Below are 23,945 nucleotides of genomic sequence, written 5' to 3'. Positions count from 1 at the left end.
CCGAAAATCCAACTTCACGAAATTAGCTCAAATGTTCACACATGGTGGGTAGAGGCCAGAAATAAATCCCCAGAGATTTCAGATCACTAAGTCAAGATCCAGGGAGAAAATAAACATTTAGTTTTTTACCCAAATAGCCCAAATCTTGAAAAGTTTTCCATATCCGCGGTCATCAAAAATACTCATTTTTGGCCCGAAAATCCAACTTCACAAATTAGCTCAAATGTTCACACATGGTGGGTAGAGGCCAGAAATAAATCCCCCAGAGATTTCAGATCACCTAAGTCAAGATCCAGGGAGAAAATAAACAATTTAGTTTTTTACCCAAATAGCCCAAATCTTGAAAAGTTTTCCATATCCGCGGTCATCAAAAATACTCATTTTTGGCCCGAAAATCCAACTTCACAAATTAAGTCAAATGTTCACACATGGTGGGTAGAGGCCAGCAATAAATCCCCAAGAGATTTCAGATCACCTAAGTCAAGATCCAGGGAGAAAATAAACAATTTAGTTTTTTACCCAAATAGCCCAAATCTTGAAAAGTTTTCCATATCCGCGGTCATCAAAAATACTCATTTTTGGCCCGAAAATCCAACTTCACGAAATTAGTCAAATGTTCACACATGGTGGGTAGAGGCCAGAAATAAATCCCCAAGAGATTTCAGCTCACCTAAGTCAAGATCCAGGGAGAAAATAAACATTTAGTTTTTTACCCAAATAGCCCAAATCTTGAAAAGTTTTCCATATCCGCGGTCATCAAAAATACTCATTTTTGGCCCGAAAATCCAACTTCACGAAATTAGCTCAAATGTTCACACATGGTGGGTAGAGGCCAGAAATAAATCCCCCAGAGATTTCAGCTCACTTAAGTCAAGATCCAAGGAGAAAATAAACATTCAGTTTTTTACCCAAATAGCCCAAATCTTGAAAAGTTTTCCATATCCGCGGTCATCAAAAATACTCATTTTTGGCCCGAAAATCCAACTTCACGAAATTAGCTCAAATGTTCACACATGGTGGGTAGAGGCCAGGAATAAATCCCCCAGAGATTTCAGCTCACCTAAGTCAAGATCCAAGGAGAAAATAAACATTTCAGTTTTTTACCCAAATAGCCCAAATCTTGAAAAGTTTTCCATATCCGCGGTCATCAAAAATACTCATTTTTGGCCCGAAAATCCAACTTCACGAAATTAGCTCAAATGTTCACACATGGTGGGTAGAGGCCAGGAATAAATCCCCAGAGATTTCAGCTCACTTAAGTCAAGATCCAAGGAGAAAATAAACATTTAGTTTTTTACCCAAATAGCCCAAATCTTGAAAAGTTTTCCATATCCGCGGTCATCAAAAATACTCATTTTTGGCCCGAAAATCCAACTTCACGAAATTAGCTCAAATGTTCACACATGGTGGGTAGAGCCAGAAATAAATCCCCCAGAGATTTCAGCTCACCTAAGTCAAGATCCAGGGAGAAAATAAACATTTCAGTTTTTACCCAAATAGCCCAAATCTTGAAAAGTTTTCCATATCCGCGGTCATCAAAAATACTCATTTTTGGCCCGAAAATCCAACTTCACGAAATTAGCTCAAATGTTCACACATGGTGGGTAGAGGCCAGAAATAAATCCCCCAGAGATTTCAGCTCACTTAAGTCAAGATCCAAGGAGAAAATAAACATTTCAGTTTTTTACCCAAATAGCCCAAATCTTGAAAAGTTTTCCATATCCGCGGTCATCAAAAATACTCATTTTTGGCCCGAAAATCCAACTTCACGAAATTAGCTCAAATGTTCACACATGGTGGGTAGAGGCCAGAAATAAATCCCCCAGAGATTTCAGCTCACCTAAGTCAAGATCCAAGGAGAAAATAAACATTTCAGTTTTTTACCCAAATAGCCCAAATCTTGAAAAGTTTTCCATATCCGCGGTCATCAAAAATACTCATTTTTGGCCCGAAAATCCAACTTCACGAAATTAGCTCAAATGTTCACACATGGTGGGTAGAGGCCAGAAATAAATCCCCAGAGATTTCAGCTCACTTAAGTCAAGATCCAAGGAGAAAATAAACATTTCAGTTTTTTACCCAAATAGCCCAAATCTTGAAAAGTTTTCCATATCCGCGGTCATCAAAAATACTCATTTTTGGCCCGAAAATCCAACTTCACGAAATTAGCTCAAATGTTCACACATGGTGGGTAGAGGCCAGAAATAAATCCCCGAGAGATTTCAGCTCACTTAAGTCAAGATCCAGGGAGAAAATAAACAATTTAGTTTTTTACCCAAATAGCCCAAATCTTGAAAAGTTTTCCATATCCGCGGTCATCAAAAATACTCATTTTTGGCCCGAAAATCCAACTTCACGGCCAGAAATGAATCCCCAGAGATTTCAGATCACCTAAGTCAAGATCCAGGGAGAAAATAAACAATTTAGTTTTTTACCCAAATAGCCCAAATCTTGAAAAGTTTTCCATATCCGCGGTCATCAAAAATACTCATTTTTGGCCCGAAAATCCAACTTCACGAAATTAGCTCAAATGTTCACACATGGTGGGTAGAGGCCAGAAATAAATCCCGAGAGATTTCAGATCACCTAAGTCAAGATCCAGGGAGAAAATAAACAATTTAGTTTTTTACCCAAATAGCCCAAATCTTGAAAAGTTTTCCATATCCGCGGTCATCAAAAATACTCATTTTTGGCCCGAAAATCCAACTTCACAAAATTACTCAAATGTTCACACATGGTGGGTAGAGGCCAGAAATAAATCCCCAGAGATTTCAGATCACTAAGTCAAGATCCAGGGAGAAAATAAACAATTTAGTTTTTTACCCAAATAGCCCAAATCTTGAAAAGTTTTCCATATCCGCGGTCATCAAAAATACTCATTTTTGGCCCGAAAATCCAACTTCACAAATTAGCTCAAATGTTCACACATGGTGGGTAGAGGCCAGAAATAAATCCCCAAGAGATTTCAGCTCACCTAAGTCAAGATCCATGGAGAAAATAAACAATTTAGTTTTTTACCCAAATAGCCCAAATCTTGAAACGTTTTCCATATCCGCGGTCATCAAAAATACTCATTTTTGGCCCGAAAATCCAACTTCACGAAATTAAGTCAAATGTTCACACATGGTGGGTAGAGGCCAGAAATAAATCCCCAAGAGATTTCAGCTCACCTAAGTCAAGATCCATGGAGAAAATAAACAATTTAGTTTTTTACCCAAAAGCCCAAATCTTGAAAAGTTTTCCATATCCGCGGTCATCAAAAATACTCATTTTTGGCCCGAAAATCCAACTTCACGAAATTAAGCTCAAATGTTCACACATGGTGGGTAGAGGCCAGAAATAAATCCCCAAGAGATTTCAGCTCACTTAAGTCAAGATCCAGGAGAAAATAAACATTTAGTTTTTTACCCAAATCCCAAATCTTGAAAAGTTTTCCATATCCGCGGTCATCAAAAATACTCATTTTTGGCCCGAAAATCCAACTTCACGAAATTAAGTCAAATGTTCACACATGGTGGGTAGAGGCCAGAAATAAATCCCCAAGAGATTTCAGCTCACCTAAGTCAAGATCCAGGGAGAAAATAAACAATTTAGTTTTTTACCCAAATAGCCCAAATTTGAAAAGTTTTCCATATCCGCGGTCATCAAAAATACTCATTTTTGGCCCGAAAATCCAACTTCACGAAATTACGTCAAATGTTCACACATGGTGGGTAGAGGCCAGAATAAATCCCCCAGAGATTTCAGCTCACCTAAGTCAAGATCCAGGGAGAAAATAAACAATTTAGTTTTTTACCCAAATAGCCCAAATCTTGAAAAGTTTTCCATATCCGCGGTCATCAAAAATACTCATTTTTGGCCCGAAAATCCAACTTCACGAAATTAAGTCAAATGTTCACACAGGTGGGTAGAGGCCAGAAATAAATCCCCAGGAGATTTCAGCTCACCTAAGTCAAGATCCAGGGAGAAAATAAACAATTTAGTTTTTTACCCAAATAGCCCAAATCTTGAAAAGTTTTCCATATCCGCGGTCATCAAAAATACTCATTTTTGGCCCGAAAATCCAACTTCACAAAATTAGCTCAAATGTTCACACATGGTGGGTAGAGGCCAGAAATAAATCCCCTAGAGATTTCAGCTCACCTAAGTCAAGATCCAGGGAGAAAATAAACAATTTAGTTTTTTACCCAAATAGCCCAAATCTTGAAAAGTTTTCCATATCCGCGGTCATCAAAAATACTCATTTTTGGCCCGAAAATCCAACTTCACGAAATTAAGTCAAATGTTCACACATGGTGGGTAGAGGCCAGCAATAAATCCCCAGAGATTTCAGCTCACCTAAGTCAAGATCCAGGAGAAAATAAACAATTTAGTTTTTTACCCAAATAGCCCAAATTTTGAAAAGTTTTCCATATCCGCGGTCATCAAAAATACTCATTTTTGGCCCGAAAATCCAACTTCACAAAATAAGTCAAATGTTCACACATGGTGGGTAGAGGCCAGAAATAAATCCCCCAGAGATTTCAGCTCACGTAAGTCAAGATCCAGGAGAAAATAAACAATTTAGTTTTTTACCCAAATAGCCCAAATCTTGAAAAGTTTTCCATATCCGCGGTCATCAAAAATACTCATTTTTGGCCCGAAAATCCAACTTCACGAAATTAAGTCAAATGTTCACACATGGTGGGTAGAGGCCAGAAATAAATCCCCAAGGATTTCAGATCACCTAAGTCAAGATCCAGGGAGAAAATAAACAATTTTATTTTTTACCCAAATAGCCCAAATCTTGAAAAGTTTTCCATATCCGCGGTCATCAAAAATACTCATTTTTGGCCCGAAAATCCAACTTCACGAAATTAAGTCAAATGTTCACACATGGTGGGTAGAGGCCAGAAATAAATCCCCAAGAGATTTCAGCTCACTTAAGTCAAGATCCAAGGAGAAAATAAACATTTCAGTTTTTTACCCAAATAGCCCAAATCTTGAAAAGTTTTCCATATCCGCGGTCATCAAAAATACTCATTTTTGGCCCGAAAATCCAACTTCACGAAATTAAGTCAAATGTTCACACATGGTGGGTAGAGGCCAGCAATAAATCCCCAAGAAATTTCAGATCACCTAAGTCAAGATCCATGGAGAAAATAAACAATTTAGTTTTTTACCCAAATAGCCCAAATCTTGAAAAGTTTTCCATATCCGCGGTCATCAAAAATACTCATTTTTGGCCCGAAAATCCAACTTCACGAAATTAAGTCAAATGTTCACACATGGTGGGTAGAGGCCAGAAATAAATCCCAAGAGATTTCAGCTCACCTAAGTCAAGATCCATGGAGAAAATAAACAATTTAGTTTTTACCCAAATAGCCCAAATCTTGAAACGTTTTCCATATCCGCAGTCATCAAAAATACTCATTTTTGGACCGAAAATCCAACTTCACGAAATTAAGTCAAATGTTCACACATGGTGGGTAGAGGCAAGAAATAAATCCCCAAGAGATTTCAGGTCACTTTAGTCAAGATCAATGGAGAAAATAAACGGTTTAGTTTTTTACCCAAATCCAAAATCTTGAAAAGTTTTCCATATCCGCGGTCATCAAAAATACTCATTTTTGGCCCGAAAATCCAACTTCACGAAATTAAGTCAAATGTTCACACATGGTGGGTAGAGGCCAGAAATAAATCCCCAAGAGATTTCAGCTCACCTAAGTCAAGATCTATGGAGAAAATAAACAATTTAGTTTTTTACCCAAATAGCCCAAATTTTGAAAAGTTTTCCATATCCGCGGTCATAAAAATACTCATTTTTGGCCCGAAAATCCAACTTCACAAAATTACGTCAAATGTTCACACATGGTGGGTAGAGGCCAGATATAAATCCCCAGAGATTTCAGCTCACCTAAGTCAAGATCCATGGAGAAAACAAACAATTTAGTTTTTTACCCAAATAGCCCAAATCTTGAAAAGTTTTCCATATCCGCGGTCATCAAAAATACTCATTTTTGGCCCTAAAATCCAACTTCACAAAATTAAGTCAAATGTTCACACAAGGTGGGTAGAGGCGAAAAAATAAATCCCCAGGAGATTTCAGCTCACCTAAGTCAAGATCCAGGGAGAAAACAAACAATTTAGTTTTTTTACCCAAATAGCCCAAATCTTGAAAAGTTTTCCATATCCGCGGTCATCAAAAATACTCATTTTTGGCCAGAAAATCCAACTTCACAAAATTAGCTCAAATGTTCACACATGGTGGGTAGAGGCCAGAAATAAATCCCCTAGAGATTTCAGCTCACCTAAGTCAAGATCGAGGGAGAAAATAAACAATTTAGTTTTTTACCCAAATAGCCCAAATCCTGAAACGTTTTCCATATCCGCGGTCATCAAAAATACTCATTTTTGGCCCGAAAATCCAAATTCACGAAATTAAGTCAAATGTTCACACATGGTGGGTAGAGGCCAGCAATAAAATCCCAAGAGATTTCAGCTCACCTTAGTCAAGATCCATGGAGAAAATAAACAATTTAGTTTTTTACCCAAATAGCCCAAATTTTGAAAAGTTTTCAATATCCGCGGTCATCAAAAAAACTCATTTTTGGCCCGAAAATCCAACTTCAGAAATTACGTCAAAAGTTCACACATGGTGGGTAGAGGCCAGATATAAATCCCCCAGATGTTTCAGCTCACCTAAGTCAAGATCCATGGAGAAAATAAACAATTTAGTTTTTTACCCAAATAGGCCAAATCTTGAAAAGGTTTCCATATCCGCGGTCATCAAAAATACTCATTTTTGGCCCGAAAATCCAAATTCACGAAATTAAGTCAAATGTTCACACATGGTGGGTAGAGGCCAGAAATAAATCCCCAAGAGATTTCAGCTCACCTAAGTCAAGATCTATGGAGAAAATAAACAATTTAGTTTTTTACCCAAATAGCCCAAATTTTGACAAGTTTTCCATATCCGCGGTCATCAAAAATACTCATTTTTGGCCCGAAAATCCAACTTCACAAAATTACGTCAAAGTTCACACATGGTGGGTAGAGGCCAGATATAAATCCCCCAGAGATTTCAGCTCACCTAAGTCAAGATCCATGGAGAAAACAAACAATTTAGTTTTTTACCCAAATAGCCCAAATCTTGAAAAGTTTTCCATATCCGCGGTCATCAAAAATACTCATTTTTGGCCCTAAAATCCAACTTCACAAAATTAAGTCAAATGTTCACACAAGGTGGGTAGAGGCCAGAAATAAATCCCCAGAGATTTCAGCTCACCTAAGTCAATATCCAGGGAGAAAATAAACAATTTAGTTTTTTTACCCAAATAGCCCAAATCTTGAAAAGTTTTCCATATCCGCGGTCATCAAAAATACTCATTTTTGGCCAGAAAATCCAACTTCACAAAATTAGCTCAAATGTTCACACATGGTGGGTAGAGGCCAGAAATAAATCCCCTAGAGATTTCAGCTCACCTAAGTAAAGATCGAGGGAGAAAATAAACAATTTAGTTTTTTACCCAAATAGCCCAAATCTTGAAACGTTTTCCATTTCTGCGGTCATCAAAAATACTCATTTTTGGCCCGAAAATCCAACTTCACGAAATTAAGTCAAATGTTCACACATGGTGGGTAGAGGCCAGCAATAAATCCCAAGAGATTTCAGCTCACCTTAGTCAAGATCCATGGAGAAAATAAACAATTTAGTTTTTTACCCAAATAGCCCAAATTTTGAAAAGTTTTCCATATCCGCGGTCATCAAAAAAACTCATTTTTGGCCCGAAAATCCAACTTCACAAAATTACGTCAAATGTTCACACATGGTGGGTAGAGGCCAGATATAAATCCCCCAGATGTTTCAGCTCACCTAAGTCAAGATCCATGGAGAAAATAAACAATTTAGTTTTTTACCCAAATAGCCCAAATCTTGAAAAGTTTTCCATATCCGCGGTCATCAAAAATACTCATTTTTTGCCCGAAAATCCAACTTCACAAATTAAGTCAAATGTTCACACATGGTGGGTAGAGGCCAGAAATAAATCCCCCAGAGATTTCAGCTCAACTAAGTCAAGATCCAGGGAGAAAATAAACAATTTAGTTTTTTACCCAAATAGCCCAAATCTTGAAAAGTTTTCCATATCCGCGGTCATCAAAACTATTCATTTTTAGCATGAAAATCCAACTTCACGAAATTAGGTCAAATGTTCACACTAGGTGGGTAGAGGCCACGAATAAATCCCTGAGAGATTTCAGATCACCTAAGTCAAGATCCAGGCAGCAAATAAACAATTTAGTTTTTTACCCAAATAGCCCAAATCTTGAAAAGTTTTCCATATCCGCGGACATCAAAAATACTCATTTTTGGCCCTAAAATCCAACTTCACAAAATTAAGTCAAATGTTCACACAAGGTGGGTAGAGGCCAGAAATAAATCCCCAGGAGATTTCAGCTCACCTAAGTCAATATCCAGGGAGAAAATAAACAAAATAGTTTTTTACCCAAATAGCCCAAATCTTGAAAAGTTTTCCATATCCGCGGTCATCAAAAATACTCATTTTTGGCAAGAAAATCAAACTTCACGAAATTAACTCAAATGTTCACACATGGTGGGTAGAGGCCAGAAATAAATCCCCTAGAGATTTCAGCTCACCTAAGTAAGATCGAGGGAGAAAATAAACAATTTAGTTTTTTACCCAAATAGCCCAAATCCTGAAACGTTTTCCATATCTGCGGTCATCAAAAATACTCATTTTTGGCCCGAAAATCCAAATTCACGAAATTAAGTCAAATGTTCACACATGGTGGGTAGAGGCCAGCAATAAAATCCCAAGAGATTTCAGCTCACCTTAGTCAAGATCCATGGAGAAAATAAACAATTTAGTTTTTTACCCAAATAGCCCAAATTTTGAAAAGTTTTCAATATCCGCGGTCATCAAAAAACTCATTTTTGGCCCGAAAATCCAACTTCACAAAATTACGTCAAAAGTTCACACATGGTGGGTAGAGGCCAAAATAAATCCCCCAGATGTTTCAGCTCACCCAAGTCAAGATCCATGGAGAAAATAAACAATTTAGTTTTTTACCCAAATAGGCCAAATCTTGAAAAGGTTTCCATATCCGCGGTCATCAAAAATACTCATTTTTTGCCCGAAAATCCAACTTCACAAAATTAAGTCAAATGTTCACACATGGTGGGCAGAGGCCAGAAATAAATCCCCCAGAGATTTCAGCTCAACTAAGTCAAGATCCAGGGAGAAAATAAACAATTTAGTTTCTTACCCAAATAGCCCAAATCTTGAAAAGTTTTCCATATCCGCGGTCATCAAAAATATTCATTTTTGGCATGAAAATCCAACTTCACGAAATTAGGTCAAATGTTCACACTAGGTGGGTAGAGGCCACGAATCAATCCCCGAGAGATTTCAGATCACCTAAGTCAAGATCCAGGCAGCAAATAAACAATTTATTTTTTTACCCAAATAGCCCAAATCTTGAAAAGTTTTCCATATCCGCGGACAAGAAAAATACTCATTTTTGGCCCGAAAATCCAACTTCACGAAATTAAGTCAATTGTTCACACATGGTGGGTAGAGGCCAGAAATAAATCCCCAACAGATTTCAGCTCAGCTAAGTCAAGATCCATGGAGAAAATAAACAATTTAGTTTTTTACCCAAATAGCCCAAATCTTGAAACGTTTTCCATATCCGCAGTCATCAAAAATACTCATTTTTGGCCCGAAAATCCAACTTCACGAAATTAAGTCAAATGTTCACACATGGTGGGTAGGGAACAGAAATAAATCCCCAAGAGATTTCAGCTCACCTAAGTCAAGTTCCATGGAGAAAATAAACAATTTAGTTTTTTACTCAAATAGACCAAATCTTGAAACGTTTTCCATATCCGCAGTCATCAAAAATACTCATTTTTGGACCGAAAATCCAACTTCACGAAATTAAGTCAAATGTTCACACATGGTGGGTAGAGGCAAGAAATAAATCCCCAAGAGATTTCAGGTCACTTTAGTCAAGATCCATGGAGAAAATAAACGGTTTAGTTTTTTTACCCAAATCCCAAATCTTGAAACGTTTTCCATATCCGCGGTCATCAAAAATACTCATTTTTGGCCCGAAAATCCAAATTCACGAAATTAAGTCAAATGTTCACACATGGTGGGTAGAGGCCAGAAATAAATCCCAAGAGATTTCAGCTCACCTAAGTCAAGATCTATGGAGAAAATAAACAATTTAGTTTTTTACCCAAATAGCCCAAATTTTGAAAAGTTTTCCATATCCGCGGTCATCAAAAATACTCATTTTTGGCCCGAAAATCCAACTTCACAAAATTACGTCAAATGTTCACACATGGTGGGTAGAGGCCAGATATAAATCCCCAGAGATTTCAGCTCACCTAAGTCAAGATCCATGGAGAAAACAAACAATTTAGTTTTTTACCCAAATAGCCCAAATCTTGAAAAGTTTTCCATATCCGCGGTCATCAAAAATACTCATTTTTGGCCCTAAAATCCAACTTCACAAAATTAAGTCAAATGTTCACACAAGGTGGGTAGAGGCCAAAAATAAATCCCAGGAGATTTCAGCTCACCTAAGTAAATATCCAGGGAGAAAATAAACAATTTAGTTTTTTTACCCAAATAGCCCAAATCTTGAACAGTTTTCCATATCCGCGGTCATCAAAAATACTCATTTTTGGCCAAAAAATCCAACTTCACGAAATTAGCTCAAATGTTCACACATGGTGGGTAGAGGCCAGAAATAAATCCCCTAGAGATTTCAGCTCACCTAAGTAAAGATCGAGGGAGAAAATAAACAATTTGGTTTTTTACCCAAATAGCCCAAATCCTGAAACGTTTTCCATTTCTGCGGTCATCAAAAATACTCATTTTTGGCCCAAAAATCCAAATTCACGAAATTAAGTCAAATGTTCACACATGGTGGGTAGAGGCCAGCAATAAATCCCCAAGAGATTTCAGCTCACCTAAGTCAAGATCCATGGAGAAAATAAACAATTTAGTTTTTTACCCAAATAGCCCAAATTTTGAAAAGTTTTCATATCCGCGGTCATCAAAAATACTCATTTTTGGCCCGAAAATCCAACTTCACAAAATTACGTCAAAAGTTCACACATGGTGGGTAGAGGCCAGATATAAATCCCCCAGATGTTTCAGCTCACCTAAGTCAAGATCCATGGAGAAAATAAACAATTTAGTTTTTTACCCAAATAGGCCAAATCTTGAAAAGTTTCCATATCCGCGGTCATCAAAAATACTCATTTTTTGCCCGAAAATCCAACTTCACAAAATTAAGTCAAATGTTCACACATGGTGGGTAGAGGCCAGAAATAAATCCCCCAGAGATTTCAGCTCAACTAAGTCAAGATCCAGGGAGAAAATAAACAATTTAGTTTTTTACCCAAATAGCCCAAATCTTGAAAAGTTTTCCATATCCGCGGTCATCAAAAATATTCATTTTTGGCATGCAAATCCAACTTCACGAAATAGGTCAAATGTTCACACTAGGTGGGTAGAGGCCACGAATAAATCCCCGAGAGATTTCAGATCACCTAAGTCAAGATCCAGGCAGCAAATAAACAATTTAAATTTTTACCCAAATAGCCCAAATCTTGAAAAGTTTTCCATATCCGCGGACAAGAAAAATACTCATTTTTGGCCCGAAAATCCAACTTCACGAAATTAAGTCAAATGTTCACACATGGTGGGTAGAGGCCAGAAATAAATCCCCAACAGATTTCAGCTCACTTAAGTCAAGATCCATGGAGAAAATAAACAATTTAGTTTTTTACCCAAATAGCACAAATCTTGAAACGTTTTCCATATCCGCGGTCATCAAAAATACTCATTTTTGGCACGAAAATCCAACTTCACGAAATTAGCTCAAATGGTCACACATGGTGGGTAGAGAACAGAAATAAATCCCCCAGAGATTTCAGATCACTTAAGTCAAGATCCAGGGAGAAAATAAACATTTCAGTTTTTTAGCCAAATAGCCCAAATCTTGAAAAGTTTTCCATATCCGCGGTCATCAAAAATACTCATTTTTGGCCCGAAAATCCAACTTCACAAAATTAAGTCAAATGTTCACACAAGGTGGGTAGAGGCCAGAAATAAATCCCCAGGAGATTTCAGCTTACCTAAGTCAATATCCAGGGAGAAATTTAACAATTTAGTTTTTTTACCCAAATAGCCCAAATCTTGAAACGTTTTCCATATCCGCGGTCATCAAAAATACTCATTTTTGGCCCGAAAATCCAAATTCACGAAATTAAGTCAAATGTTCACACATGGTGGGTAGAGGCCAGCAATAAAATCCCAAGAGATTTCAGCTCACCTTAGTCAAGATCTATGGAGAAAATAAACAATTTAGTTTTTTACCCAAATAGCCCAAATTTTGAAAAGTTTTCAATATCCGCGGTCATCAAAAAAACTCATTTTTGGCCCGAAAATCCAACTTCACAAAATTACGTCAAAAGTTCACACATGGTGGGTAGAGGCCAGATATAAATCCCCCAGATGTTTCAGCTCACCTAAGTCAAGATCCATGGAGAAAATAAACAATTTAGTTTTTTACCCAAATAGGCCAAATCTTGAAAAGGTTTCCATATCCGCGGTCATCAAAAATACTCATTTTTGCCCGAAAATCCAACTTCACAAAATTAAGTCAAATGTTCACACATGGTGGGCAGAGGCCAGAAATAAATCTCCCAGAGATTTCAGCTCAACTAAGTCAAGATCCAGGGAGAAAATAAACAATTTAGTTTCTTACCCAAATAGCCCAAATCTTGAAAAGTTTTCCATATCCGCGGTCATCAAAAATATTCATTTTTGGCATGAAAATCCAACTTCACGAAATTAGGTCAAATGTTCACACATGGTGGGTAGAGGCCACGAATAAATCCCCCAGAGATTTCAGATCACCTAAGTCAAGATCCAGGCAGCAAATAAACAATTTAATTTTTTACCCAAATAGCCCAAATCTTGAAAAGTTTTCCATATCCGCGGACAAGAAAAATACTCATTTTTGGCCCAAAAATCCAACTTCACGAAATTAAGTCAATTGTTCACACATGGTGGTAGAGGCCAGAAATAAATCCCCAACAGATTTCAGCTCACCTAAGTCAAGATCCATGGAGAAAATAAACAATTTAGTTTTTTACCCAAATAGCCCAAATCTTGAAACGTTTTCCATCTCCGCGGTCATCAAAAATACTCATTTTTGGCCCGAAAATCCAACTTCACGAAATTAAGTCAAATGGTCACACATGGTGGGTAGAGAACAGAAATAAATCCCCAAGAGATTTCAGCTCACCTAAGTCAAGATCCATGGAGAAAATAAACAATTTAGTTTTTTACTCAAATAGACCAAATCTTGAAACGTTTTCCATATCCGCAGTCATCAAAAATACTCATTTTTGGACCGAAAATCCAACTTCACGAAATTAAGTCAAATGTTCACACATGGTGGGTAGAGGCAAGAAATAAATCCCCAAGAGATTTCAGGTCACTTTAGTCAAGATCCATGGAGAAAATAAACGGTTTAGTTTTTTTACCCAAATCCAAAATCTTGAAACGTTTTCCATATCCGCGGTCATCAAAAATACTCATTTTTGGCCCGAAAATCCAAATTCACGAAATTAAGTCAAATGTTCACACATGGTGGGTAGAGGCCAGAAATAAATCCCCAAGAGATTTCAGCTCACCTAAGTCAAGATCTATGGAGAAAATAAACAATTTAGTTTTTTACCCAAATAGCCCAAATTTTGAAAAGTTTTCCATATCCGCGGTCATCAAAAATACTCATTTTTGGCCCGAAAATCCAACTTCACGAAATTACGTTAAAAGTTCACACATGGTGGGTAGAGGCCAGATATAAATCCCCCAGAGATTTCAGCTCACCTAAGTCAAGATCCATGGAGAAAACAAACAATTTAGTTTTTTACCCAAATAGCCCAAACCTTGAAAAGTTTTCCATATCCGCGGTCATCAAAAATACTCATTTTTGGCCCTAAAATCCAACTTCACAAAATTAAGTCAAATGTTCACACAAGGTGGGTAGAGGCCAGAAATAAATCCCCAGGAGATTTCAGCTCACCTAAGTCAATATCCAGGGAGAAAATAAACAATTTAGTTTTTTACCCAAATAGCCCAAATCTTGAAAAGTTTTCCATATCCGCGGTCATCAAAAATACTCATTTTTGGCCAGAAAATCCAACTTCACGAAATTAGCTCAAATGTTCACACATGGTGGGTAGAGGCCAGAAATAAATCCCCTAGAGATTTCAGCTCACCTAAGTAAAGATCGAGGGAGAAAATAAACAATTTGGTTTTTTACCCAAATAGCCCAAATCCTGAAACGTTTTCCATTTCTGCGGTCATCAAAAATACTCATTTTTGGCCCAAAAATCCAAATTCACGAAATTAAGTCAAATGTTCACACATGGTAGGTAGAGGCCAGCAATAAATCCCTAAGAGATTTCAGCTCACCTAAGTCAAGATCCATGGAGAAAATAAACAATTTAGTTTTTTACCCAAATAGCCCAAATTTTGAAAAGTTTTCAATATCCGCGGTCATCAAAAATACTCATTTTTGGCCCGAAAATCCAACTTCACAAAATTACGTCAAAAGTTCACACATGGTGGGTAGAGGCCAGATATAAATCCCCCAGATGTTTCAGCTCACCTAAGTCAAGATCCATGGAGAAAATAAACAATTTAGTTTTTTACCCAAATAGGCCAAATCTTGAAAAGGTTTCCATATCCGCGGTCATCAAAAATACTCATTTTTTGCCCGAAAATCCAACTTCACAAAATTAAGTCAAATGTTCACACATGGTGGGCAGAGGCCAGAAATAAATCCCCCAGAGATTTCAGCTCAACTAAGTCAAGATCCAGGGAGAAAATAAACAATTTAGTTTCTTACCCAAATAGCCCAAATCTTGAAAAGTTTTCCATATCCGCGGTCATCAAAAATATTCATTTTTGGCATGCAAATCCAACTTCACGAAAATAGGTCAAATGTTCACACTAGGTGGGTAGAGGCCACGAATAAATCCCCAACAGATTTCAGATCACCTAAGTCAAGATCCAGGGAGCAAATAAACAATTTAATTTTTTACCCAAATAGCCCAAATCTTGAAAAGTTTTCCATATCCGCGGACAAGAAAAATACTCATTTTTGGCCCGAAAATCTAACTTCACGAAATTAAGTCAAATGTTCACACATGGTGGGTAGAGGCCAGAAATAAATCCCCAACAGATTTCAGCTCACTTCAGTCAAGATCCATGGAGAAAATAAACAATTTAGTTTTTTACCCAAATAGCACAAATCTTGAAACGTTTTCCATATCCGCGGTCATCAAAAAATACTCATTTTTGGCACGAAAATCCAACTTCACGAAATTAGCTCAAATGGTCACACATGGTGGGTAGAGAACAGAAATAAATCCCCCAGAGATTTCAGATCACTTAAGTCAAGATCCAGGGAGAAAATAAACATTTCAGTTTTTTAAACAAATAGCCCAAATCTTGAAAAGTTTTCCATATCCGCGGTCATCAAAAATACTCATTTTTGGCCCGAAAATCCAACTTCACGAAATTAGCTCAAATGTTCACACTAGGTGGGTAGAGGCCACGAATAAATCCCCAACAGATTTCAGATCACCTAAGTCAAGATCCAGGGAGCAAATAAACAATTTAATTTTTTACCCAAATAGCCCAAATCTTGAAAAGTTTTCCATATCCGCGGACAAGAAAAATACTCATTTTTGGCCCGAAAATCTAACTTCACGAAATTAAGTCAAATGTTCACACATGGTGGGTAGAGGCCAGAAATAAATCCCCAACAGATTTCAGCTCACTTCAGTCAAGATCCATGGAGAAAATAAACAATTTAGTTTTTTACCCAAATAGCACAAATCTTGAAACGTTTTCCATATCCGCGGTCATCAAAAATACTCATTTTTGGCACGAAAATCCAACTTCACGAAATTAGCTCAAATGGTCACACATGGTGGGTAGAGAACAGAAATAAATCCCCCAGAGATTTCAGATCACTTAAGTCAAGATCCAGGGAGAAAATAAACATTTCAGTTTTTTAGCCAAATAGCCCAAATCTTGAAAAGTTTTCCATATCCGCGGTCATCAAAAATACTCATTTTTGGCCCGAAAATCCAACTTCACGAAATTAGCTCAAATGTTCACACATGGTGGGTAGAGGCCAGAAATAAATCCCCGAGAGATTTCAGCTCACTTAAGTCAAGATCCAAGGAGAAAATAAACATTTCAGTTTTTTACCCAAATAGCCCAAATTTTGAAAAGTTTTCCATATCCGCGGTCATCAAAAATACCCATTTTGGCCCGAAAATCCAACTTCACAAAATTACGTCAAAAGTTCACACATGGTGGGTAGAGGCCAGATATAAATCCCCCAGAGATTTCAGCTCACCTAAGTCAAGATCCATGGAGAAAACAAACAATTTAGTTTTTTACCCAAATAGCCCAAATCTTGAAAAGTTTTCCATATCCGCGGTCATCAAAAATACTCATTTTTGGCCCGAAAATCCAACTTCACAAAATTAAGTCAAATGTTCACACAAGGTGGGTAGAGGCCAGAAATAAATCCCCAGGAGATTTCAGCTCACCTAAGTCAATATCCAGGGAGAAAATAAACAATTTAGTTTTTTTACCCAAATAGCCCAAATCTTGAAAAGTTTTCCATATCCGCGGTCATCGAAAATACTCATTTTTGGCCAGAAAATCCAACTTCACAAAATTAGCTCAAATGTTCACACATGGTGTGTAGAGGCCAGAAATAAATCCCCTAGAGATTTCAGCTCACCTAAGTCAAGATCGAGGGAGAAAATAAACAATTTAGTTTTTTACCCAAATAGCCCAAATCCTGAAAAGTTTTCCATTTCTGCGGTCATCAAAAATACTCATTTTTGGCCCGAAAATCAAACTTCACGAAATTAAGTCAAATGTTCACACATGGTGGGTAGAGTCCAGAAATAAATGCCAGAGAGATTTCAGCTCACTTAAGTCAAGATCCAGGGAGAAAATAAACAATTTAGTTTTTACCCAAATTAATAGCCCAAATTTTGAAAAGTTTTCCATATCCGTGGTCATCAAAAATACTCAATTTTGGCCCAAAAATCCAACTTCACAAAATTAAGTCAAATGTTCACACAAGGTGGGTAGAGGCCAGAAATAAATCCCCAGGAGATTTCAGCTCACGTAAGTCAAGATCCAGGGAGAAAATAAACAATTTAGTTTTTTACCCAAATAGGCCTAATCTTGAAAAGGTTTCCATATCCGCGGTCATCAAAAATACTCATTTTTGGCCTGAAAATCCAACTTCATGAAAATAGCTCAAATGTTCACACATGGTGGGTAGAGGCCAGAAATAAATCCCGAGAGATTTCAGCTCACCTAAGTCAAGATCCAAGGAGAAAATAAACAATTTAGTTTTTTACCCAAATAGCCCAAATTTTGAAAAGTTTTCCATATCTGCGGTCATCAAAAATACTCATTTTTGGCCCTAAAATCCAACTTCACAAAATTAAGTCAAATGTTCACACATGGTGGGTAGAGGCCAGAAATAAATGCCCAAGAGATTTCAGCTCACCTAAGTCAAGATCCATGGAGAAAATAAACAATTTACTTTTTTACCCAAATCCGAATTCTTGAAACGTTTTCCATATCCGCGGTCATCAAAAATACTCATTTTTGGCCCGAAAATCCAACTTCACCAAATTAAATCAAATGTTCACACAAATAGGGTAGAGGCCAGAAATAAATGCCAGAGAGATTTCAGCTCACTTAAGTCAAGATCCAGGGAGAAAATAAACAATTTAGTTTTTACCCAAATTAATAGCCCAAATTTTGAAAAGTTTTCCATATCCGTGGTCATCAAAAATACTCAATTTTGGCCCAAAAATCCAACTTCACAAAATTAAGTCAAATGTTCACACAAGGTGGGTAGAGGCCAGAAATAAATCCCCAGGAGATTTCAGCTCACGTAAGTCAAGATCCAGGGAGAAAATAAACAATTTAGTTTTTTACCCAAATAGGCCTAATCTTGAAAAGGTTTCCATATCCGCGGTCATCAAAAATACTCATTTTTGGCCTGAAAATCCAACTTCATGAAAATAGCTCAAATGTTCACACATGGTGGGTAGAGGCCAGAAATAAATCCCGAGAGATTTCAGCTCACCTAAGTCAAGATCCAAGGAGAAAATAAACAATTTAGTTTTTTACCCAAATAGCCCAAATTTTGAAAAGTTTTCCATATCTGCGGTCATCAAAAATACTCATTTTTGGCCCTAAAATCCAACTTCACAAAATTAAGTCAAATGTTCACACATGGTGGGTAGAGGCCAGAAATAAATGCCCAAGAGATTTCAGCTCACCTAAGTCAAGATCCATGGAGAAAATAAACAATTTACTTTTTTACCCAAATCCGAATTCTTGAAACGTTTTCCATATCCGCGGTCATCAAAAATACTCATTTTTGGCCCGAAAATCCAACTTCACCAAATTAAATCAAATGTTCACACAAATAGGGTAGAGGCCAGAAATAAATGCCAGAGAGATTTCAGCTCATCTAAGTCAAGTCCCAGGGAGAAAATAAACAATTTAGTTTTTACCCAAATTAATAGCCCAAATTTTGAAAAGTTTTCCATATCCGCGGTCATCAAAAATACTCATTTTCGGCCCGAAAATCCAACTTTACAAAATTAAGTCTAATGTTCACACAAGTAGGGTAGAGGCCAAAAATAAATCCCTGAGAGATTTCAGCTCACTGAAGTCAAGATCCAGTCAGAAAATAAACATTTCAGTTTTTTGCCCTATTTCCTGAGAAAGAAGGCCGAGGGAAATAGGATCCTCTTCTGGTCACTCACAGGCCTGAGGGGGGCATTGACGTGAAAAAGGGACCAAATTATGCCATACCATATGTGTTTTATAACTCACCTCTGTCCAAAATATAACATAAGAAAAGAAACCTTTCAGGGTTTTATTACTGACCTGCTTTAATTCAACAATTAACTCAAAAGCAATTCAACTGTGAGCAATTCAACAATTAAAGGAACGCTTTTAGTTTCCCTAGATTAAATTTGTGAGTTTGAGTTTTGTCAGAGGGGGCTGTTAGCCGTCAAATTTTTTGAGTATAGTGCCCGATCAGGCACTGTACTCTGGAAATTACGCACACGCAATGTCTCGACGCGAGTCTAGTGATGTGATGTGGGATATGCTGTTTTTAACCCCCTCGGTGCGCATAGCAGCCGAGGCAATATACCACATCACAGCAGTCGATTCAAATCTACCCATTATTTCATAACAAAATGAATAAAAATTAATAAGAGCACCAGAAATTATCTGCCACTGTAACCGTCTTTCAAAATTAATAGCAACTGGAGAAGCCAGCAGCACAAAAGAATGTCCTTCGCCCAAATTAGTAACTGGCGACACAAAAGTGAGCGCAGGCCGTACGCGTGTACGTTCACAAAAGAGGTACAGGTTAATACAATTAAACGACTTCTGCTTGAGTGAAGCAAAAATATTGCCATTGTTAATTCCTAATCGCGCATCACTAGACACTAGTTAAAATTAGAACGTCTTCAAAGCTTTCTGGCCTCGTTCTTTCACATACCTTTTCAATCTAATATTGCTCATTCAAGCAGGGAATGGCTATAAAATATCAAAAGCAAGCTTTAGCACCAGTTCATACTGAAGCAAATTTTATGACGCCGACGACTAATGTTTTATTGTTCCATTCATTGTCACCCTAACGATTGGTATACTCCGGCCGTAGGGCTCAGAATTTGTCAAGAAGAAGTTTGTGGAGTACATGATTTCGTCTTGTCTCATTCGTATTTATGCAGGAATTTAATTTTTTAATTGATCTGCTATTTAGACATAAAAATTCATCAAAACAGGAAACATTCTCTTGATAATCAAAAACGTTGAATACAAAATTGGCAGAGTTTCATATCAATCGAGCACTGTGAATGAACCATGGAACTGCCCCAGATACTGCAACCTTCTGGACTGAAATCTCAGATTGTGGTGCTTTTCATGAGCTTGTTGATTGCCAGCATGGCTTTCTGCTTTGGAAGTCCGTGCACAGGCCAAACCAGGTTGCAATTCTATGGTGCAGAGAATCGCGCCCTCAATGGATCCGTTTACGAAACAACTACTGCCGTTTCCCCCGTGGCCTGCACACGCAACTGCCACGCCGATGTACGCTGCATGTCACTCAACTACTACTGGCTGAACAGCAGGTGCGAACTGAGCACTACTACCAGGTCACAGGAGCCGAGCCGTTTCACTGAGCGGCAGGGCAGTGTGTATTTTGACTCTGATGAAGGAACACAAGGATTTTCCGTTCCTTCCTTGACATCTGCCTTATCCACTCCGATGATAAATGAGGAAGCACCCGACTTGTCTATTACCACCACGACACTGGCCTTCTTCATCCCAGAAATAGCAGTGGATCCCATACCAAACGAACCCATTGAGCTGCCTCCCAGCCCAACAGAAAACCCAACCACCGGCTGTAAGAAACAAGGGGTGAATACCATCTATCCCTCGGGCACAGATGCTGGAATTCAGGTCGACTGCGAGCTGATCGGTGCCGAATATTGGATGGTGATTCAGCGTCGTCAGGATGGCAGCGTGGACTTCTACCGCAACTGGACCGAGTACCGCGACGGATTTGGCGACTTGTCTGGGGAATACTGGCTGGGAAACGACAAGATTCGGCGGCTGACTGAATCTCAGGATCCGTGGATGCTCCGTGTTGACCTGGCCGACTGGTATGGCCAACATCGCTGGGTCCTGTACAATGGCTTTTCAGTCCTGGGAGAAGAATACACCCTGCAGTTGGGCGACACCGCTGGCACAAGCCACTCCGACATCTCAGATTCATTTGACAGCTCTATCGGTCGGTCATTCTCGACTTGGGATCATGATAACGATCGCTTCTATGGTTCGTGCGCTGAAGACAGGCATGGAGGCTGGTGGTACGATAATTGTGTTTTGGCAAATCTGAATGGTTTTTACTTTCAGGAACAAACAAAGGACAATCATGCAATAATGTGGTATCGTTGGAAAGAATTCAATAGTCTCAAGCAATGCAGCATGAAAATACAAAGAGGTGAAATGTATTTAGGCACCGCATGAGCACTTAATCAATACTGGATTGACACCAGATTAACTTATGACTGAACATCAGATTAACACTGGACACTGGATTGACATCAGATTAACTTCAGATTGAACATCAGATTAACACTTGATCAACACTGGACTGACACCAGATTAACTTCAGATTGAACAACAGACCAACACTTAATCAACACTGAATTGACACCAGATTAACTTCAGATTGAACAATAGACTAACAATTGATCAACACTGGATTGACAACAGATTAACTTCAGATTAAACATCAGAGTAACACTTGATCAACACTGGATTGACACCAGATTAAGTTATGACTGAACATCAGATTAACACATGATCAACACTGGATTGACATCAGTTTAACTTCTGATTGAACATCAGATTAACACTTGATCAACACTGGATTGACACCAGATCAACTTCAAATTGAACAACAGACAACACTTAATCAACACTGGATTGACACCAGATTAACTTATGACTGAACATCAGATTAACACATTATCAACACTGGATTGACACCAGATCAACTTCAAATTGAACAACAGACAACACTTAATCAACACTGGATTGACACCAGATTAACTTATGACTGAACATCAGATTAACACTTGCTCAACACTGGATTGACACCAGATTAACTATAGATTGAAGTCGGAACATCAGATTAACACTTGATCAACACTGGATTGAAACTGGATTTTTTTTTTGAAATTGAAATGTTTCAATGCATTGTGATTTTGTGAAGGTATGACCCAACAAGCTCCGGCTACTCATTATGCCCCAAAAAATACTTCTGCTTCTGATTACATGGCATTAAAAATTGGGTAGGTAGGCAGGGATTTTTTTTGGGGGGGGCAATTTGTGTGTGTGTGTGTGTATGATCATATGGAGGTGCCTGCATATAGTCAAGGGTAACATGTAGTAATTGATGGTTTTGGGTGTTTTTTTCCTCATTTTTCCCATAAAAACAATTAGGGAAACCGGAGGCAGAACTATTTTTGGGGGCCTTATCACACTTACATGTACTACATAGCTTGTTCTACCTTTGCCTTTTGAAGAAAATAAATGTTTAAATTGAAAATGAATTAGAAAAGTCAAAGTTCAATTTTGTAATGAATGGCTTGGATAAAATCTGTTAAAAACTAATAATAATTTATACAAATATGAGGTCAATGTATGTGTGATTATTGAAAGATTAGCAACGGAAGTTTGTGATGTGTGCTAGCGACTAGAATATTTTTGATGTCTCTTTAGAGCGTCTAGATTTCCTTCAACTTTACAGATAAAAATAGCAACAGTAGAAAAACAAATCCCAGCCGTATCGCTTAAAAAAACTTATGGTAGGGTAGACAACAGTGTTACAGGCCATTATACAGTGTCTGTTTATTTTGCATTCTGCACGTACTGAATAATTATGCACAAAACCAAAAAAATTCAGTAGATGCCAAAAACAAGGATTTTATGCTTCGTTAGCCCATTTTTGGAAATTTGTTCCCTTTTCAGGTAGCATTAATGTTCCTTGTAAAAACGGTACTCTGTGTTTTTGGTCATCAATGGTAAGTGGAGTAGACATCTCTTGAATTGGACAAGATTAGAGTTTAATTTTAAAACAATTTAAAAACTCAGTAAAAGATTTTGTCGGTCGCACCACGAAGTGAGATAAAGTGTGCACAAAGTCTACGGACGATACGTCACTTCGTGGTGCATCCAACAATACAAAAGCTTTGCTTCTATTTCTATTTGATTTCATACTGTGAAATGGTAATTGAACTTATTAGTATACTATAATCACATCATTCAAAAAGTTTACTGCTGTTCACATGTAGGTTAACTGTAGTCAAATAAAAGCAAAAGTAATGTTTTGTAAGTGAAAGTAGACATGATGTTTGAAGCTAATATACAACATTTGCTTTTGCTGTAATTTTCAGAAATAGATGGATTTGGTTGTAAGTATTTCATAGCAAATACTCACACTGACTTGTTTGAAAATATGTTTTCATATCTGCTGGAAAAAATCAGGGAAAAAAATATGCTGTTTTTGTAGTCCGGTTCCCTGACCGTACTTCAGAAGAAACGGGGCAATTTATAGAAATTGGGGAATTGTCAAATCAAGAACCAGACTAGCTGGCTTGCACTGGTTCAAGAATGTGTATTCCGATTGCAAACCAAATGTGAACTAACACAATTTGGTAAATTGGGGGCCGACCATCGTTGGAAATTGATACAAAAATTCCGCTTGTCTTGAAAATGACAGCACACAAGGTGCCATGATTTCACAGGATGCTTGAGACTATTATTTACTGACAGTCAAGTAATTCATTCATAATCATTTGAGAGGGTCTTTTGTTTTTTTGGATGTTTGCAAATGTTGTATATTACCTTTAACCACTTCGCAGAATGTATTTTAAAAAATATCATATTCAAAAATGTAATTTAAAGACAACATTGTTTAAAATTCTTTTGGTAGCATTCATAGTATTTCACTCAAGTATTTTTTTATAAACAGGTCTAAAAACAAAATACAAATTTTGCAACAAAATTAATCCCTTGCTAATACATTGGGTCCATATTGAAATTGAAAATAAATATTCAAAGGAATTGGGGATGGAGTATGTTTTAGGGTCAATTTTTTTGGGGAGGGGGGGGGGGGGGGGAATGGCAAGAAAAAAAGAAAAGAAATAACCCTAACCCTATTCTGAATCGACTCTAACAATCTACATAGCAGCCATCTTTGTG

General features: G+C 37.6%; 1 protein-coding gene across 1 annotated transcript; it reads left to right on the top strand.

Annotated features, from left to right (window-relative positions):
• The first annotated feature begins 20,036 nt into the window (after positions 1 to 20,036).
• LOC119736645 (microfibril-associated glycoprotein 4-like) lies at positions 20,037 to 21,203 on the top strand. Its single transcript, XM_038210660.1, has one exon. It carries the CDS (start codon positions 20,037 to 20,039, stop codon positions 21,201 to 21,203), a length of 1,167 nt encoding a protein of 388 aa, XP_038066588.1.
• The last annotated feature ends 2,742 nt before the right edge of the window (positions 21,204 to 23,945 follow it).

Source organism: Patiria miniata, unplaced genomic scaffold (genome assembly GCF_015706575.1).
Source record: "Patiria miniata isolate m_02_andy unplaced genomic scaffold, ASM1570657v1 HiC_scaffold_3, whole genome shotgun sequence".
NCBI lineage: Eukaryota > Metazoa > Echinodermata > Asteroidea > Valvatida > Asterinidae > Patiria > Patiria miniata.
The sequence above is the reverse complement of the archived record's forward strand: the minus strand, read 5'-3'. Positions and strand labels throughout refer to the sequence as shown.

What these genes read in the sequence shown, in the direction of transcription:
- LOC119736645 (XM_038210660.1), top strand. Translation starts at nt 20,037, where the DNA reads ATGGAACTGCCCCAGATACTGCAACCTTCTGGACTGAAATCTCAGATT.